The 26,183-nt window shown below is 40.0% G+C and overlaps 1 protein-coding gene across 4 annotated transcripts; it reads right to left on the reverse strand.

Moving 5' to 3' along the window:
- Nucleotides 1-9,546: 9,546 nt before the first annotated feature.
- On the reverse strand, nt 9,547-17,673 carry eef1akmt1 (EEF1A lysine methyltransferase 1). 4 transcript variants are annotated; one of them, XM_043691919.2, is made up of 5 exons: nt 17,653-17,673; nt 16,404-16,561; nt 14,384-14,466; nt 13,966-14,246; nt 9,547-9,936 (listed from the first exon to the last, which is right to left on the reverse strand). In XM_043691919.2, the coding sequence occupies exons 2-5, from the start codon at nt 16,542-16,544 to the stop codon at nt 9,788-9,790; spliced, it is 654 nt and encodes a 217-aa protein (XP_043547854.1). In that variant the 5' UTR covers nt 16,545-16,561; nt 17,653-17,673; the 3' UTR covers nt 9,547-9,787. The 4 variants fall into 4 exon arrangements, with proteins under 4 accessions (XP_043547854.1, XP_087844293.1, XP_043547851.1 ...); XM_087988167.1 differs by lacking the exon at nt 17,653-17,673 and adding an exon at nt 17,284-17,630; XM_043691916.2 differs by lacking the exon at nt 17,653-17,673 and adding an exon at nt 17,157-17,630.
- Between the last annotated feature and the right edge of the window lie 8,510 nt (nt 17,674-26,183).

Below are 26,183 nucleotides of genomic sequence, written 5' to 3' on the forward strand. Positions count from 1 at the left end.
TTGTCAATTATTGTAAAACACTCTCGTTCACTAATATTCTTAGGGATGTAACTGTGCGATCCTTAACCTGATTTGCCCTATGTATGCATCAAGATCCACTCTAGGTTTACTACTCATTTGAAATAAAAGTGGAGAGTTACATTAGAAAGAGTTCAGAGAAGATTTACTTGATTCATTCTTGGGATGAAGGGCTTATCTTATGAAGAAAGGTTCAGCAGGTTGAGTCTGCATCAATTAAAGTATAGAAGAATGAAGTGATCTCATTGAACATATAATCTTGTGAGGGATATTGATAGGGTGTATGTTTACAGAATACGGAAAGGATGTTTCCTCTTTTTGAGGAGATTAGAACTCATGAACACCATATAAAAAATAAGAGTTCTCCTTAAAGAAAATGTTCCTTACCTCTGTCTTAAAGTGTTATTAAGAAGTGGAATTTTCTTCCCAAGAAGACAGATTATTGAATTTATTCAAGGCTGAGTTAGCTATGTTTTTGATGAACAAAGTAGTCAAGGATAGTTGGGGTTTGTGTCAGAAAAGTAGTTGAAACCAGTTCAGACATTGCTACGAGTTTGGGGGCAACAACACATTCAAGGACATTGGAGATTTGTTCTTAGCTGTATTCAATTTTGTAACATTGGAATGAAATAAAGATGGCTGTGCTAGACTCCTGTGTTTGAATCATTGGATCTTCGATTAACTGTGAGTCCAGGACTGATTCAACTAAAACAATGCAAAAATATATACCTTGGAACAACTGTCAGCAGCCTTCATTGCTTGGTTAAAAAACCCCTAATATAATAAGTCAAGAAGGCAGCATTACAAATGCTCAAGACTAACACTCAAAGTCAAATCTGGAAGGTAAGAAGCAAGGTCCCAAGAGATCCAACAGTATGCTGATCATCATGACATTCAAAGCCTTTCTTGAAATCACCAGGACCATATAGATCACGGTCAGGTGGACAGAATCCCCTTTATTCACAAGATGGTGGCTCTCCTCTGAAGGATGACAATGCCATCTGTCAACATTGGAAAGAACACTTTCAACAAGGTCTCAATCATAACTAATATTCTACAGGCTATCCCCTAGTACCCTATCTAGGGGTGAACCACCACTGATGCAACAAGCAATTGGACTGATAAAAACAGCAAAGTTGTTTTGCTGAGGTCTTCAAAGTGTGCGGGCTGTTAATCAGAATGAAACACCACGCACTCATCCTATGGATCTGGAATGAGAGAGAACCCCCCCCCCCCCCCCGCCGCCACAAATGTCCCCCAAATCAGGATCATGGGAATTATAACCATCATCAAGATGAGGGGTTTAAAAAAATCATGGAAACTATTGAATTGTTTTCCTGTTTCTGAAGCAGGGGAAATCCTGGTATAGATACTCCTGTATTGACTATTTACTGTGGAGGAGGAACTCTGCCCAGGGACAAAATGTAGCTTTAGATCTTTCAGAGGAATCTCTAAGATTACCTGTGTTGCCAGACATGATCCAAGCTAATAAACTGTTACAGTTTATTGCAAGGGAAATTGAATAAAAAATTATAGAGGTATGTTTCAGTTATATAGGGCATTGGTGAGACTGCATGTAGCATACTGTCCACATTATTCATCTCCTTATTCAAAGAAGGATAGAAATGCATTCAAAGCATTTTAAAGAGGTTTGCTAGACTACTAACTGAAACGGATAGGTTAGGTTTGTATCTCCTGAAATTTAGAAGACTAAGAGACAACTTGATTGTATCATACAAGATCCTGAGGTGTTATGACATGGTGGAACTCCAAAGGACATTCTTCTCATGCGATAATTTAAAACCTGGAGTCACTGTTTAAAAGTAAGAGGTTGCTTATTTACGATGGAGATGAGGAGAAATCCTTTCAACAGAATCGCATAAGTATGGTGACACAGAAACGAGACATTTGGCCCATTGTGTCTGCATTGGCACACCAAATGTGCATTATGACCTAGCACCAATCTCCTGCATTTTCTCCTTACTTTTACACATTTTTCCATTTAAATAATCATCCAATTCAATACTTCAGTTGAACCTGCCTTCACCACACTAATCGGCATTGCATTCTCGACCTGAACCAGTTCTATGCAAAGGATTTTTTTCTCACCTCACATTTGTTTCTTTTACAAATTACTTTAAATCTGTGCCCCCTCATGATTTTGAAAACGTCTGTCAGATCTCCTTTTAGCTGCTTTCTCTCCAAGAAGAATAGTCCCAAGCTCTCACCTATCCTCATAACTGAAGTTCCTCATCTCTGAATCCATTCTTGTAAATCTCTTCTGAACACTGATGCATTCACATCCTTCCTATAGTGTGACATCCAGAACTGTAGACAATACTCTAGCTGAGGTCTTACACCATGCTCTTGTACTCAATGCATATTAATAAAGCCCAGGATACTGTATGCTTTATTAATTGCTCTCTCTTCATCTGTCCTACTACTTGCAATGTTCAATGCACAAGACACACCCAGGTCATTCTGCTCCTGCACCCCCTTTAGAATTATTGTCCATGTTCTTTCTAACAAAATACATCTTTGCATTGAAACCCACTTTTCTGCTCATTGCACCAATTTGTCTATATATTTTGGAGTTCTACACTCTTCTTCATAGTATACAATGCTTCCAAGTTTCATATTGTTTGCAAACTTTGAAATTGTCCCCTGCGCATTAATATATTATCATGAGAAGCAACAGTCCCAATACCAAACCGTAGGGGTCTTCACTATAAACATTCCTCTAGCCTGCAAAATTTCCTTTGGCCATTATTGTTTTCTATCATTCCACATTGTTACTGTTGCTTTTATTCCATGAGCAATAATCTTTATCAGAAGTCTGTTGTGTGACATTGTATTGAATGTCTTGAGGAAGTTCATATCCACCACATCAATAGCACTAGCCTCATGAAATTTTCTGTAATTTCTTTTTTAAAAAAAACTCCAGCAAATTAAACACAATTTCCATTTTTGAAATCTATACTGGTTCTCCCTAATCAGCCCATTTTCTTTACATGTCACTCTCAATACTATCCTGATTGTTTTTTAGGGTGTAGGTTTGCTCGCTGAGCTGTAGGTTTGATATCCAGACGTTTCGTTACCTGGCTAGGTAACATCATCAGTGGCGACCTCCAAGTGAATTGTTTTTAGAAGTTTCCACTCCTCTGAAGTTAAATTGATTGGTCTGTAATTGCTGAACTTATCGTTGTAACCTTTATTTTTGGACAAGGAAATGATCTTTGCAATTCTCTAGTCTTCTGGCACCTCTGCGTCTGGGGAAGACTGAAAGATTACGGCCAGTGCCCATGAAATTTCCACTCTCCTTTACATCATTATCCTTGAATGGATCTCAACCCTGTGCCTTAAGTCCCAAAACTCTATTCAAGATTTCCTGATTATCAATTTTGAATGCTTCAAGTGATTAACTTTCCTCCTCTATCACCATGAGTAGAGTACCATCTACCTTCTTGGTAAATACAATATTCATTTAATACCTCACCTATGCCGTCTGTCTCCACATGTAAATCCCCTATGTAGTGTTTAATTGGCCATAATCCTCTTTTTAACACATTATTTATGTCTTTAGAGAACTTTGAGATTCCCTTTTATATTAGTTGCCGTCTTTTTTCATAATTCCTCTTTATTTCTTTGTTTTTTAATCTCTTCTCAAAGCTTCTCCATTCCTTTAGTTCTCAAATGTATCTCCTGTCTCCTGTCAAAAGCACACTTTTTCTTTACCTTAATTTCTATCTCCTTTGTCATTCAGGGAGCTCTGGATTTGTTAACCTTCACTTTTAAGGGAATATAGCTTGACTGTACCCGAACTAGCTCCTCTTTGAAGGTATATTCTGGATTAGTGGTGCTGGAAGAGCACAGCAGTTCAGTCAGCATTCGCGGAGCAGTAAAATCAAGCCCTTCATCAGGAATAAAGGCAGAGAGCCGGAAGCGTGGAGAGATAAGCTAGAGGAGGGTGGGGGTGGGGAGAAAGTAGCATAGAATACAATAGGTGAGTGGGGGAGGGGATGAAGGTGATAGGTCGGGGGGAGTGGATAGGTGGAAAAAAAGATAGGCAGGTAGGACAAGTTAGGAGACAGTGCTGAGCTGGAAGTTTGGAACTAGGGTGAGGTGGGGGAAGGGGAAATGAGGAAACTGTTGAAGTCCACATTGATGCCCTGGGGTTGAAGTGTTCCGAGGCGGAAGATGAGGCGTTCTTCCTCCAGGTGTCTGGTGGCGAGGGAGTGGCGGTGAAGGAGGCCCAGGACCTCCATGTCCTCGGCAGAGTGGGAGGGGGAGTTGAAATGTTGGGCCACAGGGCGGTGTGGTTGATTGGTGTGGGTGTCCCGGAGATGTTCCCTAAAGTGCTCTGCTAGGAGGCGTCCAGTCTCCCCAATGTAGAGGAGACTGCATCGGGAGCAACGGATACAATAAATGATATTAGTGGATGTGCAGGTAAAACTTTGATGGATGTGGAAGGCTCCTTTAGGGCCTTGGATGGAGGTGAGGGAGGAGGTGTGAGCGCAGGGTTTACAGTTCCTGCGGTGGCAGGGGAAGGTGCCAGGATGGGACGATAGGTTGTAGGGGGGGGGGGGGGGGGGGGGGCGTGCACCTGACCAGGTAGTCACGGAGGGAACGGTCTTTGCAGAAGGCGGAAAGGGGTGGGGAGGGAAATAGCCCATTGCTAAGTTTCTTCTGCCTTTCATTCCTGTTTTGCCAAGGTCTGCTCAACTCCATTGCTAAGTTGGCTCTCCATGATTGATTTTTCTTACACTGAATTGACCAACTTCATTCTTCATGGTCATTCTAACTTTGTTTCAATGATCAGTATCTCCTAAATGTTGCCCCACTGACACTCAATCCACTTCTCCCATCGCATTTCCAAGAAATACATCCAACAATGCATTCTTTCTCATTGGACTGGACACATTCTGCTGTCAGAAGTTCTCCTGAAAACAATGTAAGAGCACTTGCCCCTAGCATTGCCAGTATGCTAGTCTATATTTATGTATTTGAAAGCCCCATTACAGCATTTCTGTAATTTCCTGCAGATTTGTTTGTTTTTGTCCTTCCTACTAGTTGGTGCTCTATAGAGTACACCTGGCAATATAATTGCACCTTTTTTGTTTCTTAGCTCCAGGTAAATTGATTCTGTTTTTGAACCTCAGACATCCTTTCTCCAGCACAGCAATGCTTTTCTTCACCAATACTACTACCCCACCTCTACTCTTTGAACACTTCACAATATTATTTACCACAATAACTGGATTTAAACTTCACTACTTCCTCCAACTTCACCAGTTAATTTACTATGCCAGTGCTATCCTTCTCTAAGTATTTTGTGAACCCCAGTATTCTTGTCTGATATTCTCTCTTGTTTCACTGCCAAGCTTGTTTAAAGCCTCCCCAACAACTCTAGCAAAATATCCTGTCAGGAACTCAGTCCTAGCTCAGTTCATTTCTAACCTGTCCTACTTATATAGGCTCCCAGAGCCTGTCCCAGTTCTTCAGGACTCTAGGGTCATCTTTCCAGCCATGTATTCATCTGCCTTATCTTTCTATTTCTGTACTCACACATAGCACTGGGTGTAATCTGGCAACTTCTTCATTTGAAGTGCTGTTCCCTAACTTTCCAACTACCTCCCGAAATTCTATTTGCAGGACCTCATCTCCCTTCTTACCTAACTCATTGGCACCAACATGAATCATAAGTTCTCTGTTCTCCCTCCTGCAGAAAATAATGTCCTGCAGTTGTTCTATTCCTTGATATCAGGGAGGCAATATACCATCCTGGCGTCAGATCTATAGCCATAGAAATGCCTATCTGTTCCCCTCACAAATCCTCAACCAATATTGCTGTTCCTTTTTCTCCCCCTCTGGTACATCTGAACTGCTTGTGGTGCCATAAATGTAGCTCTGATCACATTCCTTCAAGGAACCAGCGCCCTCATCTGCTTCCAAAACAGAAAACTGATTTGTGATTGATTCCACATAGGAACTTGGAAGCTCAAGGATTCAGCTTAATCAAGAGCTGGTGTCACTAGGCAAATCCATAAAGGTTACCTGTAAGCATGTTTTTTGTGTTGACATCCTGCAACTTAGGGTTGTGAAGGCAGAGAGAAAATTAACTGCTAAATAGTCAGAGAGAATGGGGAAGATACAGCAGGAATCCCTGGAATACATCTCACTACCCATTATTAAATTCTGAATATTGATTAAACTTATGGTTCCTCCAGGAAATGCAACCAATAGTAGGTTTCTGCAGCTGTGCAGGTGGATGTCTGGAAAGGGTAGTGATAAAAAAAAACAGGATAGGGGAGCAGAAGTTGAATCCAGGACAATTTATTGCCTCCTCCCGAGCAGGATCAAGAATGTCACTCCAGAGCACATTGAGGGGGAGGGTGAACAGACAGAAGTCATAGAGATGTACATCATGGAAACAGACTTTTCGATCCAACCTGTCCATGCCACCCAGATATCCTAACCTAATCTAGTCCCATTTGCCAGCTGTTGGCCCATGTACCCTAAACATTGCCTCTTCATATATCCATCCAGATTCCTCTTAATGTTGTAATTGTACCAGCTTACACCACTTCCTCTGGCAGCTCATTCCATACATGCACCACCCTTTGCGTCAAAAGGTTACCCCTTAGGTCCCATTTAAATTTTTCCCCTCTCACCTTAAACTGCTCTGTTGTTCCTGATTCTCCCACCCCAGAGAAAAGACTTTGTCTATTTACCCTATACATGCCCCTCATGATTTTATAAACCCTTATAAGGTCACCCCTCAGCCTCTGACACTCCAGGAAAAACAGCCCCAGCCTATTCAGCCTCTCCCAATAGCTCAAACTCTCCAACCGTGGCAACATCCTTCTAAATCTCTTCTAAACCATTTCAAGTTTTGCAACAGCCATGGCTTTTCCTTGCAGCCTTTCTTAAATAATGGCACAACATTAGCCACCCTCCAGTATTCCAGCACCTCACCTTGGCTATCAAAGATGTATATATCTCTGCCAGGGGCCCCAAAATCTATTCCCTAGCTTCTCACAATGTCCTGGATACATTTAGAAGGTACAAATGAAGTTGGTAAAAAGAGGAATGAGAACTTGCTAACAGACTTTTGGGAGCTTTACCCTTATCACATGCTACTGAGTGTAGAAAAAGGCAGTAAGAGCAGATGAATATGTGACTGGTGAGATGGTGCAGGAGAGAAGCTTCAAATTTCTGAACCTGACAGTAATCTTCCCATCCTCAGATACAAGACTGGCACCAGAGGACCGGAAAATTACAAATGTTACTCATGCCCCCCTACACATAACAGCATGGACGTGGAATGAGTGGAGACCATCAAGCTCCTGGGAGTGGTCATCTACAATAAGCTTTCTTGGACTCTTCATGTGGATGCACTGGTTACAAAGGCCCAACAATGTCTCTTCTTCCTCCGGCAGCTGAGGAAATTTGGCATGACAGCAAATACCGTTCCCAACTTTTATAGGTGCGCCATCAAGAGCATTCTGTCTGGATGTATCACTACCTGGTATGGCAACTGTACCATTCAAGATCGGCGACTGTTACAGAGAATGGTGAACTTGGCCCGGAAAATCACAAAGGCCAACCTCCCATCTACAGAATCTAACTACCAGACCCACTGTCAAGGAAAGGCTGCCAGCATTCTCAAAGATCCCTCCCACCCTGGCAATGTTTTTCTACACCTCTACCATTGGGGAGAAGGTACAGAAGCCTGAACACACACACCAGCCGGTTTCGCAACAGTTTCTACCCTACTTTACAAATTTCTTTACAAATTTAGCTAAGTGATGAGAAGTAGAGAGTGGTGGTGATTAGTAGATTTTCATACACTCTATCTAATGTTGGCTTGATATCATGTGCAGTCTCACTCAACTATTTCATGAGTTCTGCTTTTTTTTTGATGTTTGAATTTTACTACATTCTCTGCCTTGATCCAAACAGTACTTTGGTGAGTTGGTTATTTGCCTTTAAGCGCCACTTGACAGAACAGTTGACAATACATTACTGATGATCAGAAGTAGACCTATTGGGAGGTATTTGACTAGATTGGATTTGTTTCACAGTTTGTGGGCAGGAAACGTTATAGAAATTTCCCACATTGTCAGGTAGACTCCAGGGTTGTAGTTTTACTGAGCAATTTGCTTACAGGAGTGGTTAGATGTTTTATAGTACTTTAATATTTTTCATTGTCTTTGCAGGATCTAGTGTCTTCAGCTTAAATATGGGCAGGAAATCTCCTCCTCACTTGTACCAAAGCCCTCAGCTGACAATTTTGAACATCACTTAGAAGCACTGAGGGTAGCAAGGGAAGACAACATACTCTAAGTGAGGTCTTGCTGAGCCTTACACAAAGATCAGCTTGGTGGCATTACTAGTGACCAACCAAGCCAGTAGAGTCCAGAAGGGCATGCAGTATCTGCCAGGTTGGATCTTCAACAAGTGTGAGGGGAATAATGACGAAAGAGCCTGCTGGTTCTTACCCCCAACCAGTCTTCCTGGTAAATTTAGTCTTGGATAGAAGTGATCACTGCTTCAGACTATGATATTTCATGGGATTCAGTATCAATGCTGAGGCATCTACAGTACAACTCTCTCCTCAGTCATTTAAATTGTGCCTCACCTCTGCTGGATCTGTCCTGCACTAAGACAGAACATACCCCAGGGTGGTGATGGAGATGTCAGGAAATTTGCTGTACGGTGTGATTCCATATCACTTGACTAGTCTGTAGATTAAATTTTCCCAATGTTGGCATAAGCCCCAAAAATCAATGAGAACTAGTCTGACTAGTACAATATGTCAGTGCCAGGTCATCCCTCCAATTCTATTTCGTTTAGACTTTAGATTAGATTCCCTATAAGTATGGAAATAAGCTATTTAGCCCAACAAGTCCACACCAACCACCAAAGAGGAACTCACCCAGACCCATTCCACCTTAAGAATGCACCTAACGCTATGGGCAATTCAGCATGACTAATTCACCTGACTTGCACATATTTGGATTGTGAGAGGAAACCGAAGCACTCAGAGGAAACCCACACAGACATGGGGAGAATGTGCAAACTTCCAGCAGACAGTTGCCCAAAGTGGGAATCGAACCTGGATTCCTGGCACTGTGAGGTAGCAGTGCTAACCACTGAACCACCATGCCACCCCTATCTGTAGCAGTTTACTACTTCACAATTAACCACAATGTATGGAGTTACACGTAGGCCAAGTGGGCAATTTCCTTCCCGAAACATTACTATTGAGCCAGATTGGTTTTTATGACAATCCAATAGCTGCATTACTGGTCACCATTACTGAGGCTAACTTTGAATGTCAGATTGATTAAATGAATTTCATTTTCACCAGTTGTCATGGTCACCATCATTCCATGCAAATCATATTCTGATACAGGTATTGTAAAGACCTTCAGTGACTCAAAATGATAGTACCTCTTGTTCTATGTGGAAGAACTACATTCTCCCACCTCCAGCCCCAAGAGAACCAAAATAACAAACAGAGCATCTGAAGACTGCATCTATTTTTCTTGATACAAACTGAACAAAAACTGAAAATATGTATGAATTTGTAGTATAAATTGCTAATGGCATCACAACTCTGGCTAGTGAAATAGCTTAGTAGGCAATACATTGTCACAAGTCCCTGCGATGCATTGATATTTTGAACATAACTTCAGTGACAATTCTTATTAATCAAAATCTTTCCAATTAATATAAATGATACATAATTAATAACCGTTCCTTTTTAAATATTTAACAGAGAATCCAAATCTAATTTGGATTCATAATTGGTGTAACAACGGAATTCATTTGCTAAATTCCGATTGTGTTTTGGGAGAAATTTGCACATTTTCACAGAAAGCAACTTTGCTGCTAAGTCTTCCATGACTGCACCTGAAAAAGAGAAAGTCAAACATATTATAAATAAATAACTCACTCAAGTGGCCATCCTAAGCCTAGCTAAAAAAAATTTTGATAAACTAACTGCTTAGGCAACAATAGTGCCCTCACCTAACATCCTGAAATATATATTTTTCTACCAAAGGTTAATAGATCGCAATTAGGAATGAGAACCCTTATCTAAGACAGAGCTACTAACATAACAAAACTCTCTGCATTACCACCTCACCTGAACAGGCTGACTAGAAAATATCTAAAATTTGTAAAATTATGCATATTTAATGCTGCCTTCCAATGAAATTTATTGGGTGTCAGTTAGCTCAGTTGGCTGATGGCTGGCTTGCAATGCAGTGTGACACCAACAACTCAGGTTCAATTCCTGTACCAGCTGAGGTCACTAGGATGGCCTTATCTTCCCAACCTCACATGAGGTGTGGTAACTGTCTTCAGCAGTCACTTCTCTCTAATGAGTGCAGACCTCTGGCATGAGTTCAGGTGCTATCAGAAGGTCACAGGTTTGAATCCTGCTGCAAATATTTAAAGGCATTTGGGCACGGTGGTGGAGTCCCTAGCTCTGGATAAGGAGACATGGGTTCAAGTTCCACCTGTTACAGAAGTGTGTAACAGCATCCCTGAGCAGGTTGATTAGAAAACATCTAAACATGGCAACAAGCTTTTAAAAAAAATTGGAGACAACAGCCTTAATAATATTATTGCTAAAATATTAATCCAGAGATCCAGGTAACATCCTGGGGACCTAGGTTCAAATATAACCAAACACTTAGAATGGGAGAGTGGTGGGTTAATTGGTTTCTGATTTGTGGCATACCTTCGATAGTTCAGCTTGTGGAATGGAAGGCTATAATCCATTACAAAAGTGACATCTTTCGATGGAAGAGAGTAAAAACAGGTTTAACAGACTGCCTCTGAAGTTAGTGCTGATCTTCTCAAGGACTATAGTTACTTCTATTGTGGTTTTCAGGATTTCTTTCTTATTCTGTGCTTGTGCATCTCCAAAGAATGCTGCCAGTTACAGTGGAGTAATCTCACCATTTCTAGCACAAGGTTTTACTGTAGTAATCAACAGGACTTGCATGTCAATTTGTTGTCTTACTGCGAATCTGATCCCAAATCACAGAGTCAATACAGCACAAATGGAGGTAATTTGACCAATCGTGTCTGAATTGGCTTTCCCAAAAGAACACTGTGGCCCAGTGCCATTCACTTCATGCACAATAGGTGATTATTTAAATAGAAACAAAATGCCCTCTTGAATGTCACATTTGAATTTGGCTCCACCACATTTCCAAGCAGTGTGTTCCAGATTTGAACCACTTGTGAAAATTGCTACTTTTGCCAATTATTTTAAAATCTATTGCCCTTTTGTGATCAGAATCGTTTCTCTCTGTCTACTCTATGCAGATCTGACATGATTTTCAGAACTTCTATCAAATCTCTTTTGAGCCTTCTTCATTCCAAGGAGAACAATTTGAATTTCTCCAATGTTTACCCAAAACTGAAGTTTCTCATCTCTGGAAGCATCTCTTCTGCACTCTCTACAGTGCAAGTCCATTCTTCCTTCAGTGTGGCACCCAGACTCTATACAAAACTCTAGCTGAGGTCTAACAAGTATCTAAATTCACTATTACCTCTTGTTCTTGTACTCTATGAACATGAAGTCCATGATGCTGGACTTGCCTTGCAACCTTCAATGATTAGTGCATATATACACCCACATCAGCCTGCTCCTGCAATCCCATAAAAATAGTACCTCCCCCTATTTTATGTTGTCTACCCATGTTCTTCCATCAAAAATGCATCACTTTAATTCTCATCTGCCACCTAACTGTCCACTGCAATTTAACTATATTCTTTGGACTTCTACACTCCTCCGCTCAGTTTACAATTCTTCCACAAATTTAGTCTTGTAGAAGCGTGGAAGAAAGGAGTGGAAGAAAGGAGTGGAAGAAAGGAGTGGAAGAAAGGAGTGGAAGAAAGGAGTGGAAGAAAGGAGTGGAAGAAAGGAGTGGAAGAAAGGAGTGGAAGAAAGGAGTGGAAGAAAGGAGTGGAAGAAAGAAAGGAGTGGAAGAAAGGAGTGGAAGAAAGGAGTGGAAGAAAGGAGTGGAAGAAAGGAGTGGAAGAAAGGAGTGGAAGAAAGGAGTGGAAGAAAGGAGTGGAAGAAAGGAGTGGAAGAAAGGAGTGGAAGAAAGGAGTGGAAGAAAGGAGTGGAAGAAAGGAGTGGAAGAAAGGAGTGGAAGAAAGGAGTGGAAGAAAGGAGTGGAAGAAAGGCAACTGGCCCTTTGCATCTTCTCTGCAGTCAATGTGATCATGATTGATCATCCAATTCAGTTCCTGCTTTCTTCCCATACTCTTTCCCATACCACCATTTCAACTGGGACAACACATCTATCCTGGGACAGGCTAAGCAAAGACATGCCAGAGAATTCCTAGAGGCCTGACACTCCAACCACAATGCCATAAACAAACGCATAGATCTAGATACCATCTATCAACCCCTCAGAAAACAAACAGGAAATTACATCACCACAAATCCCAGGAACCCCATCCAGGACAAACATATAAATAGAAAGCAGGAGACAACAGCTTCGCTTCACTTGGAGGTCGCCACTGATGATGTTACCTAGCCAGGTAATGAAACATCTGGATATCAAACCTACAGCTCAGCGAGCTACACCCTAAACCTCAACCTGAGCTACAAACCTTCACAAGCCTTGCAAAAAAACTATTTAATCCCTTTAGCCTTAAGAACTATATCTAACTTCTTCTTGAAAGCATTCTATTCTTTGGACCTCAATAACTTTCTGTGGCAGAGAATTCTCCAGGCTTTACCACTCTCTGGGTGAAGACATTTCTCCTCATCTCAGTCCTAAAAGGCCTTCCCCCAAATCATTAGACTGTCACCCTTGGTTCTGACCTCCTCAGTCATCAGAAATATCCTTCCTGCATTTGCCCTGCCAGAATTTTATAGGTTTCTATACGATCACCCCTTATTCTTCTGAACATTCGTGAACATAACCGTAAACTAATTTCTTCATACATCAGTCCTGCCATAACAGGAATCAGTCTGGTAAACTTTCACTGCACTCTTCATAGCCAGAACATCCTTCCTGAGACAAGACGACCAAAACGTCACACAATACTCCAGGTATAATCTTACCAAAGCCCTGTACCATTGCAGGTATGACATCCTGTACTCAAACACTCTTGCTATTAAGGCCAAAATGTCTTCTTCATCACCTACTGCACCTTTTTGCTTACTTTTAGTGAATGGTTTACAAGGGCACCCAGGTCTCATTGCACCTCTGCCTTTCCCTATGTATCGCCATTCAGCTAATCCAACTATTTTTGCCACCAAAGTCAATAACCTCACATTTATCTACACTATATTTCATCTGCCATGTATTTGTCCAAAGACTCAACCTGTCCAAATCACATTGTGTCATCTGCAAACTTTGATACTGCCCCCTGCACACCAAGATCCAGATTGTTAATACATATCAAGAAAAGCAAAAGTCTCAATACCAACTCCTTGATAACTTTACTACAGATTTCCTCCAGCCTGTAAAATAGCCATTGACCACTATTCTCTGTTAGACATCAACTTTGTGTACATGCTCCTATTTTATTCCATGTGCCAGAACTTTTCTCACATGTCTGTGTGTGGCACTATATCAAATGCTTTTTGAAAGTCTGTGTACACCACATCAACAACATTATCCTCATTAACCCCTTCTGTTGTCTCTTCAAAAAATTCCTGCAAATTAGTCAAATAAGATTTCCTCTTCAGCAATCTATGTTAGCTATTCCTAAATTACCCAACCTTTTCCATGTATTTCAAGTAATGGTTGTCAAAGAATCATGTCTCTAGAGCCACTAATAGAGGGCAATCAATACATTCATTTTTGCATTAATTCTATATCAAATTTTCAACTACCCTTAACTGCTAAGAAGGGGGGTGAATGCTTTTCCATGAACACAATAAACTGAAAAACGTCCACATACCAGTACAAAGAAGAATCTTCCCTTTTGTTAAATATTTGACTGTTAGTGTTATTTTGCTGAGACACTCTTCTGAAAGGTATGGTGGATCAACAATCACTATGTCAAAACTATGAGGTTGGAGATCTTCATGTAAATTCATAGGGTAGTTGTAGTCATAGAAAACAAACTCATTTCCATAAACTGAAAATCGTCTGTCATACTCCAAAAGAATAGCAGAGAATTCTCCGTTCCAAAGCTGCTTCAGTTTCTGATATATACTTGGGGTACTGATGCAAGCTATTCTGAAAAAGAAATTACGTGAATAAAAAACAATATTGCAATGCTTGTCTCAATTTGGAAGGGCACTGATTCACTTCTTGATTAAAATAATGTCCCGGAGAAACATTAAGATGTTGTCTAGTTAAAACAACACACATACCTGCCATTATTTCCTGATGCTTCAATCGCTTCCTGGGCTAGCTGTAGAGCAGTTTCATCATTGTACCAAAACTGGCTTAATTGCTATTAAAATATTAAAAATACTTTTAGAAATTAGTTTAGCAACATTACTGGTCAGCAGTTTTATTTAGCAGTCAAAAATCAAGATTCTAAACTATAATTTTATGCAAATGTTGCAATAGTCCATAATTATATTCAAATTATAATCAAGTTGGATGTATTACCTAGACATATTGTTTGAAAGCATATCTAAAATGAACATAAAATTTTCTAAAACTTATCAAGTTAAAAAAGAAAATTGACGAAGCATGTATTCAAAAGTAAATGGTCAAAAGAATATGCAAAACTTGGGATATCAGATGCTCAAAAAGTTGGGGCATTTCTTTCAACATCAAAGGCATTATTCAGAGAGAATAATAATCACTCACATCTCAGAATATGCTACACATTCAATTGTGTCTGTTTTGGTTTTTCAAAAGAGTTGTCAATCCCATTTCCTGCACTGCACATTTTTCTTTTTTGTGCTAATATGCTGAAGAGTCATACCAGACTCAAAATGTTCCTCTCTCCACAGATGCTGCCAGACACACTGAGTTTCTTTAGCATTCTCAGTGTTTGCACTGGCAGTATTTTGCCTTTAACAACTTTGTAAGTCTCTCCTTAACCTTATTTTCTTTAAGTATATTAATTCTAACTTCTCTAATTTTTTCTACATAAATGAATTTCCTCATCACGGTACAATTGTAGTAAACCTTCTTCTACATTCTTTCTAAAATGTTCTTCCTAGAACTGAAACCATATTTTAGCTTATTCAACATGTTTTGTAACAGAATAAATCTGAAACTGTGCTACAAGAATTTCTTCAGTTAATAATTTAAATGTTGATAAGCAAAGAAAATCAACGTTATGGATGTTACTCTTTTTAGGATTCTGTACGATATTTACACATTTAAACATAGTACTGCTTGTGGAGTGAAACTAAAGCAGAATTATTACGAATTCCAAGAAGCAATTGCACTACAGCAATTACTGAAAATGAATGCTAGATAGAAAGCACCTCTTCAATTTCATTAGCAAAGCAGTGATCCCTGACCTCCTAGCACCAGCGTTTACATTTAAACAACAAAGACACTTGAAAGTAAATATAAAAATAAAGCATGCCGTATGTTCTCCTTGTACAGATATACTCAAAAATAATTGATTAAAAAATGCTTTCATATGAATGGACTAAGCTATTGAGAGAATATTCAAATGAACAGCCCATGCTGCATGTTACAAATGAAGAAGTTGGATTCTTTAGAATGCACTTCAAGCTCCTTCAAGCGTTTTTCGTCTGAGTAAACAATAATGTTTTTAAATTTTACAGAGCTAGTAAAATACACATCATTAAGAGACATACAGCAAATTAACTGCAATGGTTCAGAAAGGCAACTCACTACCATTTCTTTTGAAGGGCAACTGGGGATTAACAATAAATGCTGGCCCATTTAATAATGTCCACATCAGTGAGTGAATTTTTTTAAAAATCATTGAAAAATAAACACTTACTGGAAATTGGAGAGTTCTTCTGACTGTGATAGGATATTCTGGCTTCGATAAAAGTTTTTTTTAAAAAGTAATCTTTGTATTGATTAAAATAGATCAGTCCTGGGAAATTTTTAAGATATATCAACTTTATCTACCAAAGTGTATGAAGTTTTATCCATCAAATCTATTCATGCAAATGCTCTGTGTAATGTTCACTTTGATCTGCCCCAACATTTATGTCTCATCCATCTCTAAAAGACATCTGCAACAGTCATCCTATGACAGTTGAAGCAATAATTAGTACAACCTAAATCCATTTTGTGATTTTTGCTAATCATCAGCCTGTCATTTATACTGAAATAATAGTCCACCTACACTACTGAAGTGTACATGTGCTGAAAATGTTACCAATATATTATTACAACTATATTTCGGGAATAGACAATTAAAGGTAAAAGTCATCAATATTTTACCCAGTCTTCTTCTACAGACTCAGTAAAATAATTATTGAGCCCTGCATATTCCTTCTTCTGCTGGTCCAGTTGGAACTCCTGCAGGGCAGCCAAAGCATGAGCTGACAACCGAATATCGTCATCATCATCACTGTCGTTCATTCTGATGGCAAATTATCCTGGAACAAATCAAAAGGGTGTATAGCATGCATCAAATAATACATTTTAACGCAAATACGAAACGTTCCTTCCTAGTTCCAAAATTAGCTGACTTTAATAACAGTTCTCTTTGCTGAAGTTTTGTCCCTCTCCTTCTGGGGAACAGAATGTGGTCTGAAAATATTGAGTGCAAGTATTGAGCTCAGAACACTGTAAAGTATTTAGTCACGAAGAGAACTGCCCCAAGCTTGCACTGAACTTCACTAGATCACAGCAGCAGAAATACACCTTGAACTCTGTTGCCAATTTTGATTTTCTTTTTGCCTTGAGCTGGTCTAAATCTAGTTTTTTCCCCCACAGTTTTGTTTTCAGACAGAGCTATCTAACCATTATTCTGTTAGTGACACACGGTCCAGACAAATGCTTTGCTTAATCACGACTGTTTCCGGTCATTTTGCCTTTTATTCCGACATCTTTTCATTTAACCTCTTTCACTCTCTACCTTTTCCCAGGCTTTGTATTTTTTCCTCTCCGCCTCCTTTCAACTTCATTAATCCTATAACCTTTCTAACTTCTTTCAATTCTGAACAAGTCATATTCGCCTCGAGACATTACTTAATTTCTCTCAACACCGATCTTGCCAAGATTTGGATTTCAATCATCCGTATTATTTTGCTTGTATTTTTTAGCGGCCGATATTCACACGTGCATTAAATCGCTGCGTAAGATCAGCTGGACAAACCAAGCTCCTGGTGCAAAGCCCCTTTTCTCTGGATGTTCGGGGCTTCCTTCTGTTTAATGAGAGCAGAAAATGTGGAGAAATGGTACAGACCAGGCAGCAATTGTGCAGAAAATAAAAACAGCAATCTTCACTGCGGTGACCTTTGTCAGAACTGGAAGACGAGAGGAAGTTTTGTAAGAAGTTTTTGAAAATGCTTTGAGCCTCATCCTCTCAAACTTCATCCATTCTCCTAAAGATCCTCAACATGAAACATCTTTCCCTCTGAACCAAGGCTGCTCGGTATCTCCATCATTCTCTCATTATACCCCACAATAATAGTGAGGGACTTAGCCCGTTTATTTAATCGATGATTAAACCCCAAATACAGACCGCTGTTATACTCACACCAACCTTTCCCCTCTGACCTAGCGGAAAAGGAAGTGAATATGTAGGTTTAGGGTGGGAACAAAAATCATCTGAAGGTTTTTAAAGATTAGTTTTAATAAATACTGTTACGTTTCTAATGAGGGTTCTGTTTCTAATGCACTGGTTTGGATTTGGTTTGCATTCGGTCTTTACCAGTTAGCAACGCTGGAAGGATTACAACTTTATCTGGATTCTTTCACTGGTGTGAAGTATTTAATTCTTCACAGATATTCCCAACCAATCGCAGCCCGATTCATTTTAGTTAAATTATATCCATGCAAAATCTGAAAAGAATGGTTTGCTTCCAATGAAACGTTGATTTTTTTCTCTCAGGAGAGGTATAGTTTATTCTTCTGTTTCGGATTTCAATATTTGCGGGTTTTCGTTATTTCCGTCGATATACAAGAATAGCGAGCACACGACAACTGCGTATAATTCCACCCACCGCCCGTCACAATACTGAATACAGCCATCGCAATAATGTTGGGCACAAACCCATGGCCTTCATAACCACAGTGCTTACAACACAAATAATTTTAAATTAAATTGCACTGTTCTTACGTTTCAATTTCCATCTAACGGACAACAGTCTTGGAGCCACCGAATCAGATAACTTTTTGTTGTAGGGAAACCTGCTTACTCTTAGAAACGAATAGGCTTGATTATCACATACTCTGAGTATAGTGAAAAGTTTATACTTGGCTAATTACAGTTCCGACTTAGGTACAAAACTATGTGTGCACAGCTTCTTTAGTTACAAAATCTTAGACAATAGATAAATAAAACGTCTAGCATTACAGAAATAAAAATTCAGAACAACAGACGATGATAGCAGCTAACGTCCAGTCCACACCCGACCATGCCAGTGATACACCACACTGGGAGGACAATATACCAGGACGAGAGGTCAGCATGTCACTCCTGGGTGCTGCTGTGCCAGGCCGATAACTGTCGTCACAGGCCATGAGAAAAGAAGAAGAAAAGCACCAAGAATAAGAGAACAGGTGGAGTCCTCTACCCTGCTGCTATCTTGCAACATACATACTTATATAGCTAAATTCATCAAAATGATTATAAAACATAGGAACAGAAATTAGGCCATTCAGCCCATTGAGTCTGCTCAATCATGGCTGATCGATTTTTCAAACCCATTTTCCTGCTTTCTCCCCATAACCTTTGATCATTTTGGCAGTCAAGAACTTATCGATCCCTGTTTTAAATATACTCAATGACCTGGCCTCTACAGTCTTCAGTGGCAACGAACTCCACAGATTCACCACTCCCTGACTGAACAGATTTCTCTTTATCTCCGTTCTAAATGGTCTTCCCTTTACTCTGAGGCTACACCCTCAGGTCCTCGTCTTTCCTGCCAACAGAAACATCTTCCCAACATCCAGTCTGTCCAGACCATTCAGTCTTCTAAGTTTCAATCAGTTTCCCCCCACATCCTTCTAAACTCCATAGCAGATGGCCTCCCTCATCAAAGACCACAATTTCCCCTCCCACGTGGTTGACGATGCCCTCCTGCGTATCTCCTCCATTTCACACACCTCCACGCTTGTACCCTATCCCCTCCAATTGCAAAAAGGACAGAACCCCACTGGTCCTCATCTTCCACTCCACCAGCCTCCGCATCATCCTCCGCCATTTCCACCACCTAAAAACAGACCCTATTCCCAGAGATAGATTTCCTGCCCCACCCTTATCTGTGTTTTGGAGAGACCATTCACTCTGTGATTCCCTTGTCAGGTCTGCACATCCCACTAACCACCCACCCCTCCTGGCACCTTCCCCTGCCATCGCAGGAAGTGCAAGCCCTGTGCCCACACCTCCCCCCTTACCTCCATCCAAGACCCCAAAGGATCCTTCTACATCTGACAAAAGTTTACGTGTACTTCCACACGTCATCTACTGCATCTGTGCACCCGATGTGGTCTCCTCTACACTGGGAAGACAGGACGCCACTTGCAGATCGTTTCAGAGAACATCTCTGGGACACCCATGCAACCAACCCCAATGCCCTCTGGCTGAACACTAATGCCCTCTCCCACTCCGCCAAGGAATGCAGGTCCTGGGCCTCCCACATTGCCAAACCCTAACCACCCGACACCTGGAGGAAAAAACATCTCCTTCCGCGTTGGGATACTTCAACCACATGGATTTTACTAGTTTCCCTATTTCCCTCCCAGCACCTTACCCCAGTCCCAACCTCCCAACTCAGCATCCCCCTCTTAAACAGTCCTACCTATCCATCTTCCTTCTCACCTATCTGCTCCACCCTCCTCTCCGACCTATCACTTTCACCTCCACCTTCATCTATCGCATTCCCAGCTACCTTCCCCCAGCCCCACCCTCATCCTATTTATCTCTCAGCCCCCTTGGCCCACAAGCCTCATTCCTGATAAAAGGCTTACGCCTGAAATGTCGACTCTCCTGTTCCTCAGGTGCTGCCTGACCGGCTCTGCTTTTCCAGCAGCACACTCTGACTCCTCATATACTAAGGAGAAAGTGAGGTCTGCAGATGCTGGAGATCAGAGCTGAAAATGTGTTGCTGGAAAAGCACAGCAGGTCAGGCAGCATCCAGGGAACAGGAGAATCGACGTTTCAGGCATAAGCCCTTCTTCAGGAATGAGGAAAGTTTGTCCAGCAGGCTAAGATAAAAGGTAGGGAGGAGGGACTTGGGGGAGGGACGTCAGAAATGTGATAGGTGGAAAGAGGTCAAGGTGAGGGTGATAGGTCAGACTGGGGTGGGGGCGGAGAGGTCAGGAAGGCGGTGCTGAATTCAATGGATTTGACTGAGACAAGGTGGGGGGAGGGGAAATGAGGAAACTGGTGAAATCCGAGTTCATCCCTTGTGGTTGACTGCTGGACAAACTTTCCTCATTCCTGAAGAAGGGCTTATGCCCGAAACGTCGATTCTCCTGTTCCCTGGATGCTGCCTGACCTGCTGCGCTTTTCCAGCAACACATTTGCAGCTCCTCATATACTAAGCCTTGCATTCTTAGGATTATTCTCGTAAACCTCCTCTAGACCCATTCCAGGCCCAATACCATCCTGAGGTATAGGGCCCAAAACTGCTCACAATACTCTAAATGTGGTCAGACCACATTTAGCTTTAAAAAGCCTCAGAAATATATCCCTGCTTTTATATGCTAGTCCTCCCGAGATGAATGCAATATTGTATTTACATTCCTAACTACTGACTCAACCTGCAAGTTTACCTGAGTAACCTGGACTAGGAATTCCAAGTACCTTTGCACTTCAGATTTATGGATTTTCTCTCAACTTAGAAAGGAGTTCATGCCTCGATTCTTTGCACCAAAGTGCATGATCTCTCACTTTTTCCGATGCTGTATTTCATCTGCCACTTCTTTACCCACTCTCCTAAGCTGTCTAAGTCTTTCTACAGCTTCCCCGCCTCCTCAATACTACTTGCCACTCCACCTATCTTTGTGTCAGCTGCAAGCTTAGCCAGAATGTTTTGCAGTTCCTTCATCCAGATCATTAATGCATAAAGTGAAAAGTTGTGTTCCCAACACTAACCATTCTCCACCTTTGTTACAATGCCAATAGACCATTTGGCTGCAGAAGGGTATGGTAGTTAAGACAGACCCAAACTGTAATCTTAACTCCATCTGAAATCTGGTCACTGAATAGCAATCAGGAGAGGGAAACAGAGTTGTGGAAAATTCTGGTTTCTTCCATATTTGTCCTAACTGAAATCAACTATTTGTACAAACTGAATACGGAATTTTACTTTATCTTCACTAAATATAAAGTTATAAATCACACAACACCAGGTTATAGTCCAACAGGTTTATTTGGAGGCACTAGCTTTCAGAGCGCTGGTCCTTCATCAGGTGGTTCTGAAGCAGGATCGTAAGACACAGAATTTATAGCAAAAGATTACAGTTTCAACTTTGTCCATCCCAGTCCAACACCAGCTTCTCCAAATCTTCACTAAATATAGTTCAGTATCACATGGGACATTTGCCATCACCTGCCTATTCTGCTTTACAGGTTCATTTTAATAATCCATGGTTCTTTTTAAAGAACAAGGAGTTATCCAGTTTCCCAGTCAACATAATTTCCCAAACCAACACTAAAAGTAATCTTATTGCTGCTGGCAGGAACCTACAAAATCACAAAATACACTGTTGGAACTACTAACATACTTCAAAGTAACAGATGTTGCAAAGACACAGAAAATACTTAATAAATGCAAGTATAGCCAGCAACATTCACATTTGGTGAAATAATAAAAACTCCTGCAACATGTAACTGGCTCTTTGACAATTGTTCATGCATATCAGAGAATATATTTGCTACAGCTATCCCTGTTTGTTTTCTTCTGCAGTTATTTTCCTTGAGGTTAAAGGTTTTGGGTGACATCATGTAATATATCGAAGAGCTGTACTTTCTATTCAGAAACTGCCAACAATGTGAGGCAGATGTCCAGTTTTGGGTTACTGATGAGTGGTCCTGTTTGAGTAAGGCATCAAGCTGAATATTTGCCTCGGAGTGGCCACAAGCTTAAGTGTCAGATGGCAAAGTCAGAAAACAATTATGATGCGATGTGGAGATACCACTAGGATAATAGTGTATTGCTTAAGAAATATAAAAACACTTTAAATATGGAAGTGAAGAAAGGCACTTTAGAAGATTAACTGTAATAACTTACATTTGGACTGAAACAAAACAAATGGAGCAGTTGGCATAAATACTTTAAGGCAAAAGCAATACCCAGATATGAAACCTGAGCATGACAAAATCATGATACCAGAAGCAGCCTGGGCAACTGAATGTGTTTGTACTCAGTTCTGAAGGACCACTAAATTGAGAGATGTGGTCTTTCAGGTGAGATACTAAACTGGGAACATAAAACAATCCTGAAAAGGTCTGCCTGCACATGGATGTAAATGATTCCATGGCACTAGTTCAAAGAAGTGCAGAGTACCCTGTTGGTCCTTAACCAACACCATAAACAGATCTCAGAATATTATTTTCAGTTTGTCGTTTGTAAGAGTCTGCTGTGTGAATATTGGCCGTCTCATTTTCTACAGTTAGTTGCTGAGTAGGTACAGAATGTGAGAAATGCTGAGCAACAAAGAGCCATGTTGTCAAAAAGTGTTTAATCTTGTACTCATCAGGACAGATGCAATAACACCAAATTTCGAAGATGGCAACAATTCGTACGCATGAGATAAAAGCGCTGATTGGTTGACAATTAGATTGTGATTGGAATATACAGGTATTGCACCTTTGCAACTCAACAAAACCTTGGAAGTCAACTGCCCCCTAGCAATGCCTCAACCAGTGTGGTTGAAATTTGCAGTATAAATTTAAAAGTGGGGGTAGCGGTTTGGGGATTACAGTTCCTTGGTGCATTCTCCATGGCAACATCTTAATTAGCATTCCTAGATTGTTCTCAGAGATCTGTAGGAGAGCTGAATTTTTATGCCCCACTCAATACCCTATCAAAAAAATTGGTGGAAGCAAATTCTATGAATAATTCTAAAAGGGAGTGGAAATGTAGGACTAAGCACATTACTCTGAATAGCTGCATTTGTTTAATTTGTTTAAATCGATTATATTAGTAATATAATAATTAAATTTGTCTACATTACAAAATAAGAACCCTCAATTGTAAAGTGCCTTTAAAATAGCCTAAACACATGAAAATGTCTGTGTAACTCACAGCTTTCTTGTAAACCGATGTTGTAGTCCCTCCAGAGCCAATGTAGCCTTTATAAAGTGTGCTGCCCAGATCTGCTCTCAATACTCCAAATGGGGTCTAACCAGGGTTTTGTATATCTGCAGCGTAACATCTGCACCCTTACACTCCAGTCTTGTAGCTATAAAGGCCAGCATTTCATTAGCTGCCTTGATTCTGTTCTGATTTACAGTATCCATAATTCTCTCCGTTTTGATTATTTTCTGCACCTGTTTGCGGCATTTTAAAGATTTAATCACCTGTACTGTCAAGTCTTTGGGCAGACACAATTTAACTTTATACCATCTAAAAATACCTTGATCTTCCCCTTTTCAGTCCAAAATGATACTTTACGCTTACTCTCAACTCCTCTTGCCAGTTTCACCCATTCATCTAGTCTATCAATATACATTGTAATTTTGTTATCTACAATGTCTTTAATACTGACTTTGTCTCATCAGAAAATTTGGATTTATGATTTTCCATGCCATTATCCAAGTCATTAATAAATATGAATAACAGATGCCCTCACACAGATTCTGTGGGACACCACTGGTCACATCCTGTCAATTTGAATACCTACTCTCTGTCACTTGCTACTCAACCAATTTCCCCACCTTGTCAGTAGTTGCCCTCGATTCTGTCATACTTGAGTTAATAGTCAACTACTATGGATAAATGGCAGAAATGTTGAATAATTATAATATTTACAGTTTTAAAAAAATCAGGAACAGGACTTTATCAAATGCCCTCTGGAAGTCCAGATAAACAACATCCATAGACATTGCCCTGCCCTCTACCTTAATCACCTTTTCAATTTTTTTTTAAAAGTAAGATTTGTCAGGTGTTACTTACCCTATCATGAATCCATGCTGGCTCTTCCCAATTAACCAAAAATTCGGAAGGTGGTTCAGTTGCCCCATCCTTGATTACAGACTCAAACAACTGCCCCACCATAGATATTAGACTAACTGGTCCTTAATTCCCTGCTTTTCCCATTTGTAGCCTTTGCAAAAAGCAGAATGACATGCAATTTTTCAAACCTGCTGAATTGAAGAAACACTGAAAGATTATCGTTAGGGAGTCTATAATATGCTCTATTTCCTTTAGCACCTCGGATGGTAACCATCAGGCCCCGAGGATTTTGTCACTCTTTAAATTCATTAATTTACTAATTATTGACATTTTATTAATGTTAATTTTGTTCAGTCCGTGTTCCTGATTTTTTTAAAACTGTAAATACTATAATTATTCAACATTTCTGCCATTTATCCATAGTAGTTGACATCCCCATGTTCAGTCTTTAGTGGGCCAAGATTGCTTTTCACACCCATTCCCCTCTATGTAACTAGCATTTCAAATCATTGATTTGTAATCCCTTGTAAGCTTCCATTCAATCAAGTTATGATCACTATTTGATAGATGCTCACATTTATGTTACTGATTAAATTTGATCCATTACTCATTACTAAATCCAATGCTCCAATCACAGAAAGCTGTACACCAAGAATGCTGTATCATAAAATGTTTCTCTCTTTGCCTTTTCATAAGTTCATACTTCTCATTGTTGGTCATGAAAATGGCGATATAGTAGTAACGTCACTGGACTAGTAATCCAAACGCCCAGGATAATGGTCTGAGGACATGGGCTCATGTTCAGCACAGCAGCGAGTGGAATTGAAGTTCAGTTCGTAAATATGGAATGTAAAATTACTCTCAGTAATAGCAATCATTACTACTATCAATTGTAACAAAAACCCATTTGTTTTGCCAGTATTCTTTAGGAAAGGAAATCAGTCCTTATGTGGCTGTCCTACACAAGACTCGAGATGCAAAGCTGTTCGGTAGTTGACAATTAACTTCCCTCTGAAATGGCAATTAAAATTCAGTTTCAAAGGCAGTTAGGAATGCTGGGCTCCATACAAAAATAAAGTTAGTGAAGACAGGTTGCTCAGTCCAAGGTCAGCAGAAGACATTTCCTGTGTAAAATTTATGCAGATGTACAACTGATATGCAAGGTGTTATTAAAATACATTTTATTAGAAGACTCCTGATTACTCCAAGTCCAAAGAAATTCTCAATTTTGGTCACTGAATTTCACTTCCTCCCTCTTTTAAAACTGAATTTTTAACTGTATAACATTTTTCCAACAATTTTTTTTTTCTTTTCCAAAAATCTACAAATAATATACATTAAAAATCAAAGCTGCCAATATTTTGGTCAACAGGTTAAAAACATGAAGATTTACACACATTCCATTCAGTTTAAATTAACAGCAGCAGATTATACATCACAATTTACATAATATAGCAATGTTCAGATCCCCCTCACTACTGAGCTCAAGACTTAAAACAAAATTATTTTCAGTACATAGGAATTTTCCTGTATCTCTGATTTACAACAGTTACAGTTTAAATGTGAGATTAATGTTTTTAATTTGTGCTCAACCTATAGCGAAGGTAATGATCATCAATAACAATGTATTTGCGTGGGAAAATGTGAAAGCAAATTTTGGTTACTTGGATGAATGTCTAGAAGGCAATCTTCAAAATTCTCCTCTATCAAGTCTGCAGTATCTTTGTTAAGTCTCATAAAAAAACATTTATTTATAGCAACAGATGAAAGTGTTGTTCGACAGGCTCATCACTTCTGAAGTAGGTGGCAGGTAGTTAATATTTACAAATTACTCACCTAACAATACCTATAGCTAACATTCACTAAAGACTTTCTATGTTGTGAAACTTGAAAGGGTTCAGAAAAGATTTACAAAGATGTTGCCAGG

The sequence above is a fragment of the Chiloscyllium plagiosum genome, unplaced genomic scaffold (genome assembly GCF_037043375.1).
Source record: "Chiloscyllium plagiosum isolate Xiang-an unplaced genomic scaffold, Cpla_swu_hap1 HiC_scaffold_6, whole genome shotgun sequence".
NCBI lineage: Eukaryota > Metazoa > Chordata > Chondrichthyes > Orectolobiformes > Hemiscylliidae > Chiloscyllium > Chiloscyllium plagiosum.

What these genes read in the sequence shown, in the direction of transcription:
- eef1akmt1 (XM_043691919.2), bottom strand. Translation starts at nt 16,544, where the DNA reads ATGAACGACAGTGATGATGATGACGATATTCGGTTGTCAGCTCATGCT. An exon ending in GCATCAGGAAATAATGGCAG is followed by an intron (nt 14,247 to 14,383) that starts GTATGTGTGTTG and finishes TTTCTTTTTCAG; the next exon opens with AATAGCTTGCATCAGTACCC. An exon ending in GAAGATTCTTCTTTGTACTG is followed by an intron (nt 9,937 to 13,965) that starts GTATGTGGACGT and finishes TCTCTTTTTCAG; the next exon opens with GTGCAGTCATGGAAGACTTA.